The sequence below is a fragment of the Gavialis gangeticus genome, unplaced genomic scaffold, assembly GCF_001723915.1.
Source record: "Gavialis gangeticus isolate Ggan-Ray unplaced genomic scaffold, GavGan_comp1, whole genome shotgun sequence".
NCBI classification, from domain to species: domain Eukaryota; kingdom Metazoa; phylum Chordata; order Crocodylia; family Gavialidae; genus Gavialis; species Gavialis gangeticus.
In genome coordinates, this window is record NW_017729001.1 from 30,120,965 (window position 1) to 30,133,739 (window position 12,775).

General features: G+C 52.9%; 1 protein-coding gene across 2 annotated transcripts in view; it reads right to left on the minus strand.

Annotated features, from left to right (window-relative positions):
* RPH3A (rabphilin 3A) overlaps positions 1-12,775 on the minus strand; it is a 105,652-nt gene that overhangs the window by 31,242 nt on the left and 61,635 nt on the right. The window contains exons 1-8 of one of the 2 annotated variants that reach the window (XM_019507213.1): positions 12,598-12,737; positions 11,008-11,173; positions 9,884-9,925; positions 8,194-8,232; positions 7,581-7,688; positions 4,436-4,597; positions 1,051-1,128; positions 876-935 (exon numbers count right to left, since the gene is read on the minus strand). In XM_019507213.1, coding sequence (XP_019362758.1) covers positions 876-935; positions 1,051-1,128; positions 4,436-4,597; positions 7,581-7,688; positions 8,194-8,232; positions 9,884-9,925; positions 11,008-11,173; positions 12,598-12,717 — 775 coding nt within the window. In that variant the 5' untranslated portion in view covers positions 12,718-12,737. Of the gene's footprint in view, positions 1-875; positions 936-1,050; positions 1,129-4,435; positions 4,598-7,580; positions 7,689-8,193; positions 8,233-9,883; positions 9,926-11,007; positions 11,174-12,597; positions 12,738-12,775 lie in introns of those variants that run through there. The other variant, XM_019507214.1, reaches the window with a different exon arrangement.

The following is a 12,775-nucleotide window of genomic DNA, read 5'->3' on the forward strand; positions in this document are numbered from 1 at the left end:
CAGGGAATCTCAGATAGGAGAGAGCTGACCCACTTCTCCTCTCCAATCTTGGCAGGGAGGTCCTGGGGGAAGACAGCAGCACCTCGGCAATGTGAATTGCTGGAGGAAACGGGCTTGAAATACTTGTGGGCAACACTCAGGCATCCCAGCATGGCACGGCTGCCTGCGCTGGGAGGAGTGACAGGGCAGAGACGTTCACTTCCATTTGAGCTTCGGTTTTCCTCCTCCCCTTAGTGCTCTGAGGGCCAAATTCTGCACGGGTGCAAATCGGCAGCTGCCCCATAGGCATCACTCATGTCACCGCTGATTTGCAGCAGAGCCAACGAAAGCAGAAGGTGGCCCTCAAAGAGGAAGAATGAAGCTTTAAATAAGTCATACGCGAGTGCGAAATGGCTCAGAAAGTGAGCCCGGCTGGCCCAGCCTGTCACTTAACTGCAACGCGGCCATGCCATCCATCAGCCCGGCCGGGCAGAGAGAAAGAAACGGGAGCTGTGCGGGGAGATAAATCAGGGTGGTATGTGGCATGCCGGCTAAACAGAGAGAGAGGGAGAGCTGCTCCCGGGGCTAGGTTTCGGCTCCCTTTTCCTAGCTGGTTATCTTGATGGGGAAGTCTGTTACCGTCTGAACGGGTCTTGCCTTGATGGAGGCAAAAGGCAGCTCCCAGTACAGTTGCACTGGACACACCAAAATGCCCGAGAGCAATGCTCTGCCGCTGGAGGTGCCCCCCTTCCTGGGCAGGGCTAGGCTGGCATTCCCCGTCATCTCCCTGTCACCTGCCTTTGAAACCTTTGGGAAAAGCAAGCACCTCTCAGGGTTAGCAGAGAGCGACTCCGAGCCAGGGCATCACATCACACAGACCCATTACGGTTCCTTACCTTGTCTTTCAGGAAATCTACCCCCGGGACCGGGGCCTTGTCTGCTGGCTGCCGGAGGAGCTGGGGGATAAAGAGTTATCGAGTTATCCCTCAGCAAGCAGGGAAGCCAAATGGACGTGTGCCGGCGGCGGGGGGTTCCCATTTTCACTCCCCCAGCGCATGCCCCAAAGCATACCTGGCTGGGCGGCAGGGCTGGGACTGGCAGCCAGAGGAGGAGGCCTGGAGCCTTGAACTGAATTGGCCCGTTTCACACCTAAAAGGAGAAGAACCAATGAAGGGGAGCAGGGGCATCTCATTTTCCAACGGATCGCCATGGAGCAAAGGGCCACTGAGAACATGTAAACGTGGCAGCGGGAGAGCCACAACAGCTGTTCAGTAAGAGATAAAGATTCAAGTCACTCGGGGGGGGGAGAAAGCCATGGTTGCAGTGGCTGGGAACAACCGGCCAACCACTCAGCAGGTGTAAATCAGCATGGCTCCATGAATTACCAGTGGAGGCTGCAGGATTTGTGCCAGCCAGGGGTTGAAGCCCACCCATTCATTTCTGCAGAGGAGACGCATCAGCCTCTCTCCTCCAGTGCCACTGCTGCGAGAAGTGAGGGTCGCCCCAACCGCACCACACCTGGCCCAGAGATGCGGAAAGCAAATTCACACCTAAAAAGAACATTTCCTAAAAGGAGATTTCCCCCCCATCCCCTCCAAGGGTGCCAATAATACAGCTGGAGACACTCTGCAGGCAATATCTAGTACCAGAGCTTAAAAATCCCCTGCGTGAACACGCTGAGCCTTTGGTTTACCGGCAGTCACCCCATCAAAGCCAAGGAGCAAAGTTATATAGTCTCCGGTCACGATGCTGGTCCAGGAGCCAGCCTGCGCAATGGCTCAGTCCTCCTGGGAAGCAGAAAGCCAAGGGATTCATACAGATCCATTGGCCAAGGGATTCATAATCTCAATCCATCCTGTGTGCTACTGAAAATACTCATCCAGCCCCTGCCTGCCTCCTGCAGCAAAACAACACCCATTCCAGTAGCCTCCCAGCCTCCCGCAGCCACAGAAACAGGAGCCCTAACTTTGGGCCTAATTTGAAATGTGCCTTAAGAGGGAGGGTGAAGTAATTAAAGCCTTGTTATGCCTAGCCGCTGCAGGAAAACAAACCGCTCGCTGCTGGACGGCGGCGCGCCAGGGAGAAGAGCGGCTTCAGCTCAGGGCTGCACAGAAGATAGAAGAACAACAGCCTTCGCTTGGAAAGGAGGGAAACTGGGTAAGCTATAATTAGAAGAAAGGGAATAAAGACGGAAACAGATATATGGGGCATCAGTGTGTGTGGGATGAACTGACAAGGAAACATAAACTGATTAGGAGCCTTGTTAAAAGTTATTAAGTCTCTCTCTCCCCTCCTCCAACACCCACTGCCAGGAAGGTTTCCATTTATCCCGCAGCTTGGCAGGAGGCAGAGCTACTTTCTCTTGCAGACACCTCCGCGTTTCTGGGTCACCTCTGAGCATGAAACCAGCCCCGGCCACGCAACACACAGGTCAGCGCCTGCTTCCTTCTCGCCTCCGAGAATAGGGAGGTCAGGAAGTGCTGAGAGCTTGAAGCCCCCCCCCACGGGTTAAGGAAAACGGGAGCTGTGGGCATCTCAGCACTGTCGACATGAAACGCAAAAGGTTTTCAAAGACCCCTAGCACCAGAAGCAAAAGCCGGCTCAGCCAGGCTTCTGCGCTGTTATATTTATAGGTGAGAAAACAAGCTCCCGTGTCTGGTGCACAGCTGGAGTCGGCTTGTATGGGATGTGAAAAGCAGGCGCTCTCCTTTGTCGCTGGCAGAGATGAGCTGTGCTACATAAAACGGGCTGCCGTGGCAGGAGGCTGCAGCTCGTTTGGACCTGCCGTCTGGTGGAAAAGCAGGCTGCTGGGAACGATAAGCGTTCAGCTGCTCGCCAGCCCCAGCCTGCAATCAGTCCCTTTCCAGGCACATACAGGCTCCATGTCAATATGTACGACGTACCAAGAGCCATCTCAACCAAGCATGCAAGCTAGCAGAAGCAAGTGCTGCTAGCACTGGTGTACCCATGGGACGTCAGAGATGCAGACTACCGAACTCGGCAAACCCTGGGGCTGCTCCCATCTGATCGCCCCCACGCCCTTCTGCTTTCCGGCCTGGTTATGATCTTCGCTGCAAATGGAGAGGCAGCGTGTGGAAAGGAGCACTTTCTCGGCAACAAATAGGCTCCCCCACTAGCTCCCTCTGCTCCCATTATAACCACGAGCGGGTCCTGATTAATACCCGTGCTTTCCATTTTAGACAAGAATCCATTGTTCCGTTTCTTTTAACCTCTAGGTAAGAGATGCATGATCCCCAACCAAAAGCACTCTTCAGGTCACGATCAAGAGCAGGGCGGGGGCGTGATGTGAATCACATGGGGCGCTGTGTCCTCACCCTGACTGGAAGACTATAACAGGAAAGCCTCCCTGTTTGGGGAAGCATTTAAGCACATGCATGGTCACACTCGATGCAAGACATTGTATGCCGTGTTCGCCTAGTCCCTGGGGGCAAAGGGTACATGCAGGCAGGTGTGATCTGGACAATCTTGCCCAGGTCTCGCGATGCAGTCCCTGTAGCCTCTGGCTCAGTAAAACAATGAACTGCCAATAGACTGCTGTACCTTATGGTCAGTAAGGGCTGGAGTACCTGTGGGAAGTGTGGGTGTGATAAGTGAGCCCCTTGTACAGCACACTGAGGATGCCTTGATGCAGGATGGTTTTTCACATGGGCAGACTACCACCAGACCGGGCTGCTAGAGGGATGAACAGGGAAAGCACAGCTCGGTGGCTTGCTGGCTCCTGCCTGGCCTGCAGACCAATCCACACCCTTCAAATCCAACTGCTGCAACTTTGTCTACTCCAGATGCGACAGAGCTTCGGCCGCACTGGCACCGGCTACGGGGAGGACATGACTGGCACCTCCATCCACGGGCTATTAAATATTCCTTTCCTATACAAGGAATTACCGAGGACTTGAATAGTCTCCAGCGGTGTGTGGTTTAGCAAAATAAATCTGCAAAGCTCAGCTCTCAGCTGAAAGGCAGCCTCTGAAGCTGCTTTCCAGCCTATAAAGCCACCTACAGAGGACTCTGTCCTCGACAAGCTCAGGCATAAGCTGTCCGTCATCGGGTGTTAGTGGAACCGCTGACGACGGCATGGGGCACATTCAGGTTTCGTGGAGCATCACCCAGCAGAATCAGTGCCACGGCCTCGATAAAGGGAGCTCTGCAATCACCCTGTGCAGAGGTCTGCAGCTGCCTCAGTTCGTTACGGTTGCAAACGAGGAGCCTTCTGAAGCCACATGTCTGGTGTGTCATGGGCTGTCACTGGGGTGCAAAACCAGGCCCCTCAGTAATGCCAAGGCAGAGCTCCAATACTCAAGCCAGATTAGCACCTCCCATTAGCTGGTCCAGCAACCCAGGCACTAGAGTGGACTGGGACATACATACACACGTGTGCACACCTACCCGCACGCCCACACACACACAACCTCGACTCTCCATTGCTTCCTCTCACCTCCGGGGCTCCAGCTGACCTCGCTGTCCGCAGAGTACTCCCAGTGGTCAGGCTCTCCGCCAGCATACTCGCCACCACTGGGGCCCATTCTGGCCTCGGACGGCTTACGGCTCAAAGGGGGGTAGCTTCCTCTCCCAGGAGCAGCCGCCACCGCTTCGCCACCTGGAAGAACAGCAACAAGCCATGACGGTGAGAGGCGCTCGTCTCTGCCCCGTTTCTAACCCACCCCGTGCTCCGCTATCGCCTTCGGCAGTGAAAGGAGCCCGCTGGAAGTCATCCAGCTTGGGGGTCTTATATTTTTATTCCCCATCCTGATGATGGTTAGGAAGCCATCACAGTGTTGGGGAATGGCAGCGTCCAGCCTCATCCACAAGCACAGGATGTCCTGACAAGCGCAGGAGTAATGGAAACCAGCCGAGGGAATGGGACAGCAATGGGCTATCACAGAAAAGACCACAGAAATGAAGCATCAAGCCCACTGCAGGTAGCCCCAGTTCGACGTCACCCAGCTCTACAGCAACATCTGCTTATTTGTTTCCTGGAGCCACAACGCCCACGCAGCCAGCCAAGAAAGCAGGCAGCTGTTAGCAGCTGGCACAGCAAAGGCGGCCGGTGGAGACGGCACTTCTGAGGAACAGGATGACATATGACTCATCCCCTCTCACAGGAGGGTGAAAGCCAACAGCAGGAGATCCACGCAACCCAGCTGGCTTCAGTGACGAGATCCAAGCAGATGGCCTTGCCATGTGTCTCAAGCCTAACCATGTCGTTAGGCAGATCTGGAGAGAAGCGACTTCTTAATAGACCCTCGCTCCACTTGCTGCTGTCCCCAGAGGAGGCTGTCTTCCCAGGCGAAGCGCTGCTTTCCCTTGTCTTCCCCTGCCATTAGCTTCACTTCATGCCAGAGGTCTTAAATAGCATTCGGTATTTTGAAATGGCCAGGGCAGGTGACATCAGAAAGGGCCCAGTGGGCACCCAATGAGTTATGGGTTAATCTTATTGGAGATGATTGGAAGAGCAGAGGAGTATGTCTTTGAAGGCAGCAGGCTGGTGCCCACACTGAGGTCTCTGTTTCTGGGCTCCTCTCTTGTTCACTTTCTAAGCGGTGCCCCTAAAGATAGGGGGGCAGACTGCCTCACCAATATTTGGGGCACTTTTTTTGCACACGTCACAAAGATGCTGGTGACAACGCGCAGCAACATCGCCACAAGAAACCTACAGCAGCAACAAGCCCGATGCTCAAAGAATGGGAGGCTGCACCCATATAACACACAAGACTGGCTGTAACACCAGTGCATGGGTTAGCAAACTCAGGCCTGCTGCCGATACCGGCCTGGGCTTCAGGTACCTCTAGGTCAGTACCCAGGGGATTCAAACGGGCAGTGACAGGACACCTCCAAAGGTACAGGGGAGGAAGCATCAGAGCAAGAGTCAGCCCTTAGCAGAGTCACCCAAATTCAAACCACTTGGTACATGGCCAGCTGCACGTCCCAGTCCATCTGGATGCAGGAATCACTCTGCACAATTGATCTTACCTAGGATCCAGAGGGAACAAACTAATGGGAAAAGGGAATGAAAGAACCAATAGGAAGTAAAAAGAAATACACCAGGTCAGCAAGGAAATGGGAAAGCAAATAAAGGAAACCATAAGTCTTAGGGTCTATAATGTGCATCAGACCCTGAACAGAATTACAACCCGACTATCTGCAATAAGGAGGTGCGACATGTTTTTTCTATCACCTTCCATTTAAGGAGGGGACCACAATCACTGTCTCTGCCTTTCGCTGCCATTCATCTGGTGCCGGTGGTTTGAGTAGATAAATTACAGCCCCACTCGTTGGCATCCCGGTATCTTCTTGTTGATAAATTGCAACGCGCAGCTGTGATGCAAAAGGGCTGAGCTCTTACCTGGCTCCTCCCGGAGATGCCAGGTATAAATCTTTCATAGGACATAAATGGTGTGTTTACCCTTGGATGAATTGTCAGGGTCACCTCGCACAAGGAGACAGTTTAGCAACAGATGGGGGCTGCTTTGTAAATGCAGAGGTACTTATTGTGGGGAAAAATGTGCCTCACACAGCGGGAGGCTTGTCACTCAAGAATAGCAGCCTGATAAATGACATGCAGAGGCCAGCCTTGGGAAAATCATTGGCATACTAAGAGCATGCTGATAGCCAGAAACGGCCGGGTAGAAAGGTGATAAATGGCCACATAGTCACTGTGCAGCTGACGGTTTAATAAAATAAGGGTGTTTAAGACGCTGTCTCCACTGGAAGGAAAAAGGAACAAGTCGCAGCCATATTTGAACAGGGTCAATGCCTGAGCCAACCATTCCCATGTCTTTTTTGGCCCAAAAGGCCACCATTAACCCTCAAAGTTTCTCGTGCATCACCGTGCACCTTTATCATCAAACTTTTGAAAGGGGGGGCTTCATGCAATGTGCAAACCACTTCCCATGGTCTCACAGACCATGGACTGGGAGCCCCTGGACTAGGGGACTACATAGATGGTCTCCCGGACTACTGTGCATGGTGAAGGACACCATTACAGTGCTTAACACTGCTTCATCAGTGGCGGGCTTGGTTTCGATTTAAGCCAACCAGCCCCAACACCATGTCATTCCTGTGGGAGCAGAGGTGCTTGTTGCCTTTGTAAGTGAGCCAAAGTGTAAGTTGGGGCCTCTCTTAAATGCTCACCTACAACCCCCAAGGTCTTGTCTTCCCTACTCTTCCAAAAGGGAGACAATGGTGACCTGGCTCGTGTCTGCCTCCAAGAAGTGGGACGACACCAGGCCCTGCTGACATCAGATGCGTCCTGAACCATCAAGCCCATGGCCAGCCGCATCAGCAAAGCCCAGCTGGGGGTCAGCGAGTGAAAGCTAATGAACTAGTCCCCTCTGCGGTGCTCCTGGGGTCACCCCAAGTGCCGGCTGTCACGCTCCTCTGCCCTTCCATTCAGAGAAGCTTTAATAAGCTTCTCTGAGTGCTTATTAACATAACAATGCTTATTGTTCAGCACCAATAAAACCCCAAGGCCGAGATAGCCAAGTATTCACTGCTGACAGGACCTCCTCAAGCCCCAGAGGATGCTCGCTGGTGCATCACTGTGCCACACTCCCTGGGGTAGTCCTTGCTCCCAGGTTTACCTGCTTCTGCTCTTTGTCTCATCCCCTTCCTTCCTCTGTAGGCAGCCGGGCTCTCCTCTTCTGAACTGTAGCCACGCTCAGCATCATGGCTGGGCTCCCGGGGTTTCACTAGAGACCAACACAAGGAAACTCAAATTAAAAAGACTCAGCCTGGTCTTGGTGCAAAGGCAGCAGTCACGGTACCCCAAGCAACAGGCAATCCCCATGGAATTAAAAGGCTAGACTGCATGCATACTGCTGCACAATACTGGGTGGGACCTGAACGGCTCAGCTGCAGGTCCAAAACCCTGTACAGCCAATTGCTTTAGCTTATGTATTCGGGAGCCTGTCGTGGCAGGAGCGTCTGAGTTCTGCCCTGCTACCACCACGGGATCCTGAGCTATCGCTGTGTGCCACGCAGAAACGACTGCAAAGTCCCGGGGAGCGGTGGATTTGTTGCGGGGTGATATGTGCCTTCAGAAATGAAGCCCGGTTTCAGTAACCAATAAACCAAGCCTCCCCAGCTATTGAAAGCTATTTGACAGCTCCGTTATATTTGGCACTGCAAATTCTGGCTCGGCGATACAAGAAGGGAGGGAAGGAGGAGGGGGCAGGAATGGACCCAGCGACAAACCTGGCTTCCTGCCTGTTGCTCTCTTCTCCTCCGAGCCGCCTGTGGGGGAAGGGAAAAGGTGAGTGTCTGCAGCAACAGGGTGGTACAGGCTCTGCTCTTGCATGGGTGGCCAAAGGCAGGGAGCAGCTCTCAGCCGGCTGGAGCCGTGCTGATGAGTTACCATCTGCCGCTCTGCAGCCGCAGCCACTAGCCAGCTAATCATCATCCTGACAGCCTCAATCATGAGGGATGGATCTGGCGATGATGTGGGTGTCAGGTAATCCTACAAGGTGCAAGCAGTGATTCAGATATGCAAAAGGGGGCTGTTATTCCAACTGCAAGTCTTCTTGAAATGACTATGACAGCATCCAGCCAGGAAATGGAGCTGAGGACATTTCTCACGGCCCCCCAGCAAGGAGGGGAGCGCAGTGTGATGTGGAGCAAGGCCAGAAGGAGCCGGGATGCAGCAGGCTCAAGGAATGGTTTCACCCCCTACCTGCCCCCTAGGCCAGGAGCCTGGGGCTATTTGATGTATGGCCCGTGAGAGGTTAAAAGTCACTGCAAACCAGTACACAGGAGTCACGTGAATACCACCACGGCTTTTCAAGCAACTCCAGCTAGCACCGGTGAAGCATGTTTCACCATCAAAGTATTATAGTCCTTCATCTACCCAAGCCATAGGCTTAGTTAAACTCTCTTCCAGCAGCTGGAGAAAATGAAGGGTAACTATCCATACCCAGTAATCAGGGAGGTTTGAACCCCAAACTCCCACATTAGGGAGATAAGACTTTCACACCTTCAGCTGGTATCTGTATTAAGCTCGTATCTTCTCTGTGGACCAGCCAACACTGGGAGATAATTACATGCCAGTTCTTGGCGGTATTATCTTAAGTGTCTTCCCAAAGCCATGGAGGAAAGCAGCCCTCCAAGCCTGTGGCCTGACCTCTTCTTCCCTAGCGATTGGCATTCACCCACTGCAAATTCACCCTCTTTAATAACACAAATTAAATAACCTGAAAACACAGTGAAGAGCATGTGAATCCACATGAGGAAATAACACCTCCAAAACCAATTCAGCTCAACTCGTTAAATTACAGCATTTCAACCGAGGAACGTACGGGAGGTGGGAGCACACCAGAATAGCTGAACTCCTGCAAGGTGGGTGAGCGCAAAGAAATCCTGCGATGTGACAGGCTTCCCACAAGTAAATTACGGGCCTAGCCAGTGGCACTGGATAAGAAAAACGGCAAGAGAAAGCACTCTGCCTCTTCATGTTGGTAATTGCTTTATGATGATGGAGTCTAATGGCCTGTGTTATGCAAGAAGACGACTAAAAAATTATAGGGATGCTCCAGAAATCTAGCACTCTTGTGACATGAGATCAATCCAAAACCCCCCCAATCAAACTTCTCCCAGACTTTAGGACTTGAGATCCAGACCTGAATTTTGAAGACCTGACCCGATCTGAGCCATCGCTGTGGATGCAATCCCAACATCCCCCCGGCACTCAATAGTGCCACGAGTCAACAGCCTCTTTAGTCAACAGCAAGGCCCAGCCAGGCTCTGCGAGGGGCTGCTGGACCCAAAACAGCACCTTGCACATTTCCAATTTGCCGATTCCTGCTGGGAGCAGGTTTCCAGGCAGGTATTGTCCCCCACAGCCTTGCGAACAGCATGAAAGAGCAGCCATGCATGACATTAATCCTCTTACCGTAGGAGTCCTGCTCAGGGGGGAGCCCTGCGTCCGCAGGACCTGCAAAGCACAAACAAGTAGCAATGAGCGGAGAGGAAATTTCTACCGACACAGCCAGAGGATCGGTGACAGGCACCCTACTGCACCCCTCCCGGCCTAGCGCTGCGGGAGCACCTCCTTCAGTCAGTTTGGGACACGAGTAAAGGTCCATCGTCCCACTCTCTGAGACCAGGTGTATGGCAGCACCGTCTGCCGCTTGCAGGGAGTCAATATGTCACAGATCTGCAGCATTATGGGCTTGATGGGCAGAGGAGCTGAGGTTGGAGAAGCTGACCCTACTGTTCTGGGAGTCTGCAAGGCTTTCTGCACCTAGCCAAGACCAGAGTAGGTGTGGAAACCAGTGAAACCTTGTCTCCACTATGTGAAGAAATATCCCACGGGTTCAGGCTACACGTGAAAACGTGCTGCTAAGGTCCTGGGAGAGCCTATCCCCAGGGGTCACCCCTTAGCTGTGCCTCCCCGCGATGAGGGTTGCAGCTCCAGGACAAGCCTCCACTCCCAGGTCTTCATTTTCCCGTGCTGGACTCCAGCAGAAATCTTCAGCCTCAGGGAGATTTCTGCACTTAAATGAGCAGACGCTTTTGAATGCAGGATGGGGGGCAGAGGGAACCGCTTTCCCATATCCTTCCCGAAAAGCCCATCACCAAAATGGAAACAAAACCTAGCGTGGCCTCCCGAGACCGCGCGCCAGACAGCTGGCTTGCTGCAGGCATGCTCCAACAGCCCATTGATCCCCTCTGTCTAGATGGTTTCCCTGGGGTTTCTTTTTCTGTAACTGCTGCCATGCCAAACCGTTCACAATAATTCACCTTCCCTGGGTGCCTCCCAGACATTCGCACTAGAAGGGCTGGGTGTCGAGGGGGAGAGGGTTACTGCTGCGACACCCCCCAAAGAAGGAAAAGCTGTGGGCGGATAAGGAGACATAACCTACAATGGCAACGGGTCCGTGCTCTGACTGCCGGCCCTGTTCACGGAGGGCTGGACACTACAAATCATCACACTGCCCTGCCAGTGTCGGCCCAGGACTCTCCCAACTTAGAGGGACTGGAGTCAAGATGGGAGGATATGAACCCAGCCCCTACCTCGACTCTGCATGCGAGAGTACAGCTTCGGGTCCTGAGCGGACGGCTCAGACAAGGCCGGCTCGCTAGGAGCTTGCGGCGGCTTGCTCTTGCTGACAGGCATCGGCTGCGGCAGCACCTGCTTTGGCAAGCCCTTGAAGAACCAAGCCCCAGAGCGCTTCCACACCTGGGGAAGAAGAGGCAGACGGCAATGAGGCACCCTCAGGAGGACGGCACTTTCTTCTCTCTCTCCCTAAAATGAGGTTGCAAATAGCCATCCCTATGAAAAGGTTCATCAGCTCTCCGCCTGGGCTTGGGGCCTGGTTTCTGCTCCCACGGGTGATGAGTGGAGCTTCTGCATAATCAGCCTTGGCGTGGAGTTAACTCTCTGACCTGTTCACGTCGTGGCTTCTTCCTCTGAACTCATTCTCCAATTCTTCAGCATAGCCAGCCCCTTTCCCCCAGGCCTTTCCAGCCCTGACACCCAACCCACCCATATGGACCTCACCCCACTGTGAGCTAGGATACATCGCCTCCACCAAATGCTGCCCAAGAAATAACTGGCTCCTTTTACTCCAGATGTCACCAAACTCTCCCCATAAGTCCAGCCAGACTCCTTCTTAGCTCTCCCTTTAAACAAGCACCTTGCTACACAGCACATATAACCCTCCGCTCTTGACTGCAGCCTGATATGAAAGGAAAAATCTCTGAATGACCAATTCAATTGTAACCCATGGTACCAAGGCAAAACGAGCATTTATGGGGCTCGCCGCTATGAACTATTCTACAGGACAGGAGGATATTTTTTTTCCACAGTTATAACAAGAAAAGAGGCTATGTTTCTTAGGGGGGGGAAATCTAGTAGTTGTTTCCCATTAAAAAAAAAAAATAAGGCTGGCCCTATTCATACAGGGAAGGCCCTGTCTGCTGATAGCAATTCCCCTTCCGACTGGAGTTTGCCCACAGAGTTAAGGCAGGATACGGGATAGAGAGATAGCAAGAAAACCTAGTCTGCATTAAATGGCTGGAGGGGAGAAGCTGGCCCTACCTCTAAGGACCCAGCCACATATTCAAATTGAAGCTGGACAAAAACCAGCTATAAAGTTTTTGCACATTTTCAAGCACTAACTTGGTGCCTGTTTGGCTCTTTTTACAGCTGGATGGACATTTTTATGGCACGATAATTACTTTGCACCTATGGCTGGCCAAAAATGATAGCACGATTAACCATTTAATTGCATGATAATTACTTTGCACGTGTGGCCAGTCTTACTTTGCACGTGTGGCTGGTCTAAATGTATTACACAATTAACCAGTGAATGGCGTAACATATATAACATGTGGCAAGGGCCTCTATCCACAGCCTGCTGGGATGCCTGGGGAAATCTACTCAGGATGGATGTTTTAAGAGCCCAGCTCCAGCATGGCAGTACCCCGTCTTACCTTCTTGCAGGCTAATGGCAAAATATGCTTAGAGCAATGATGTTGACTTCAAGCCCCTGTTGACTCGGGACTCGCGGAGCAGCCCAGCACCAGGGAATCCCAGCCACGGGAGATAACGCATGAAGCAGCAACCCAGGAGCTACGCCAGCCGGGGAAAAAATCACTAACCTCCCTCTGCTCGCTGCAGATCTTGCACAGCCAAATCGAATGAGGGCGAGTGTTGGTCGTCTCAATCCCACACTTGGTGCAGACGTTCTGGGAAGGAAACAGAGCGCATGCCCACAGCATAGGAGAATGGTGACTCACTGCAGCGAACTGGGCACCACCGGGGATGTCTCATTCAGAA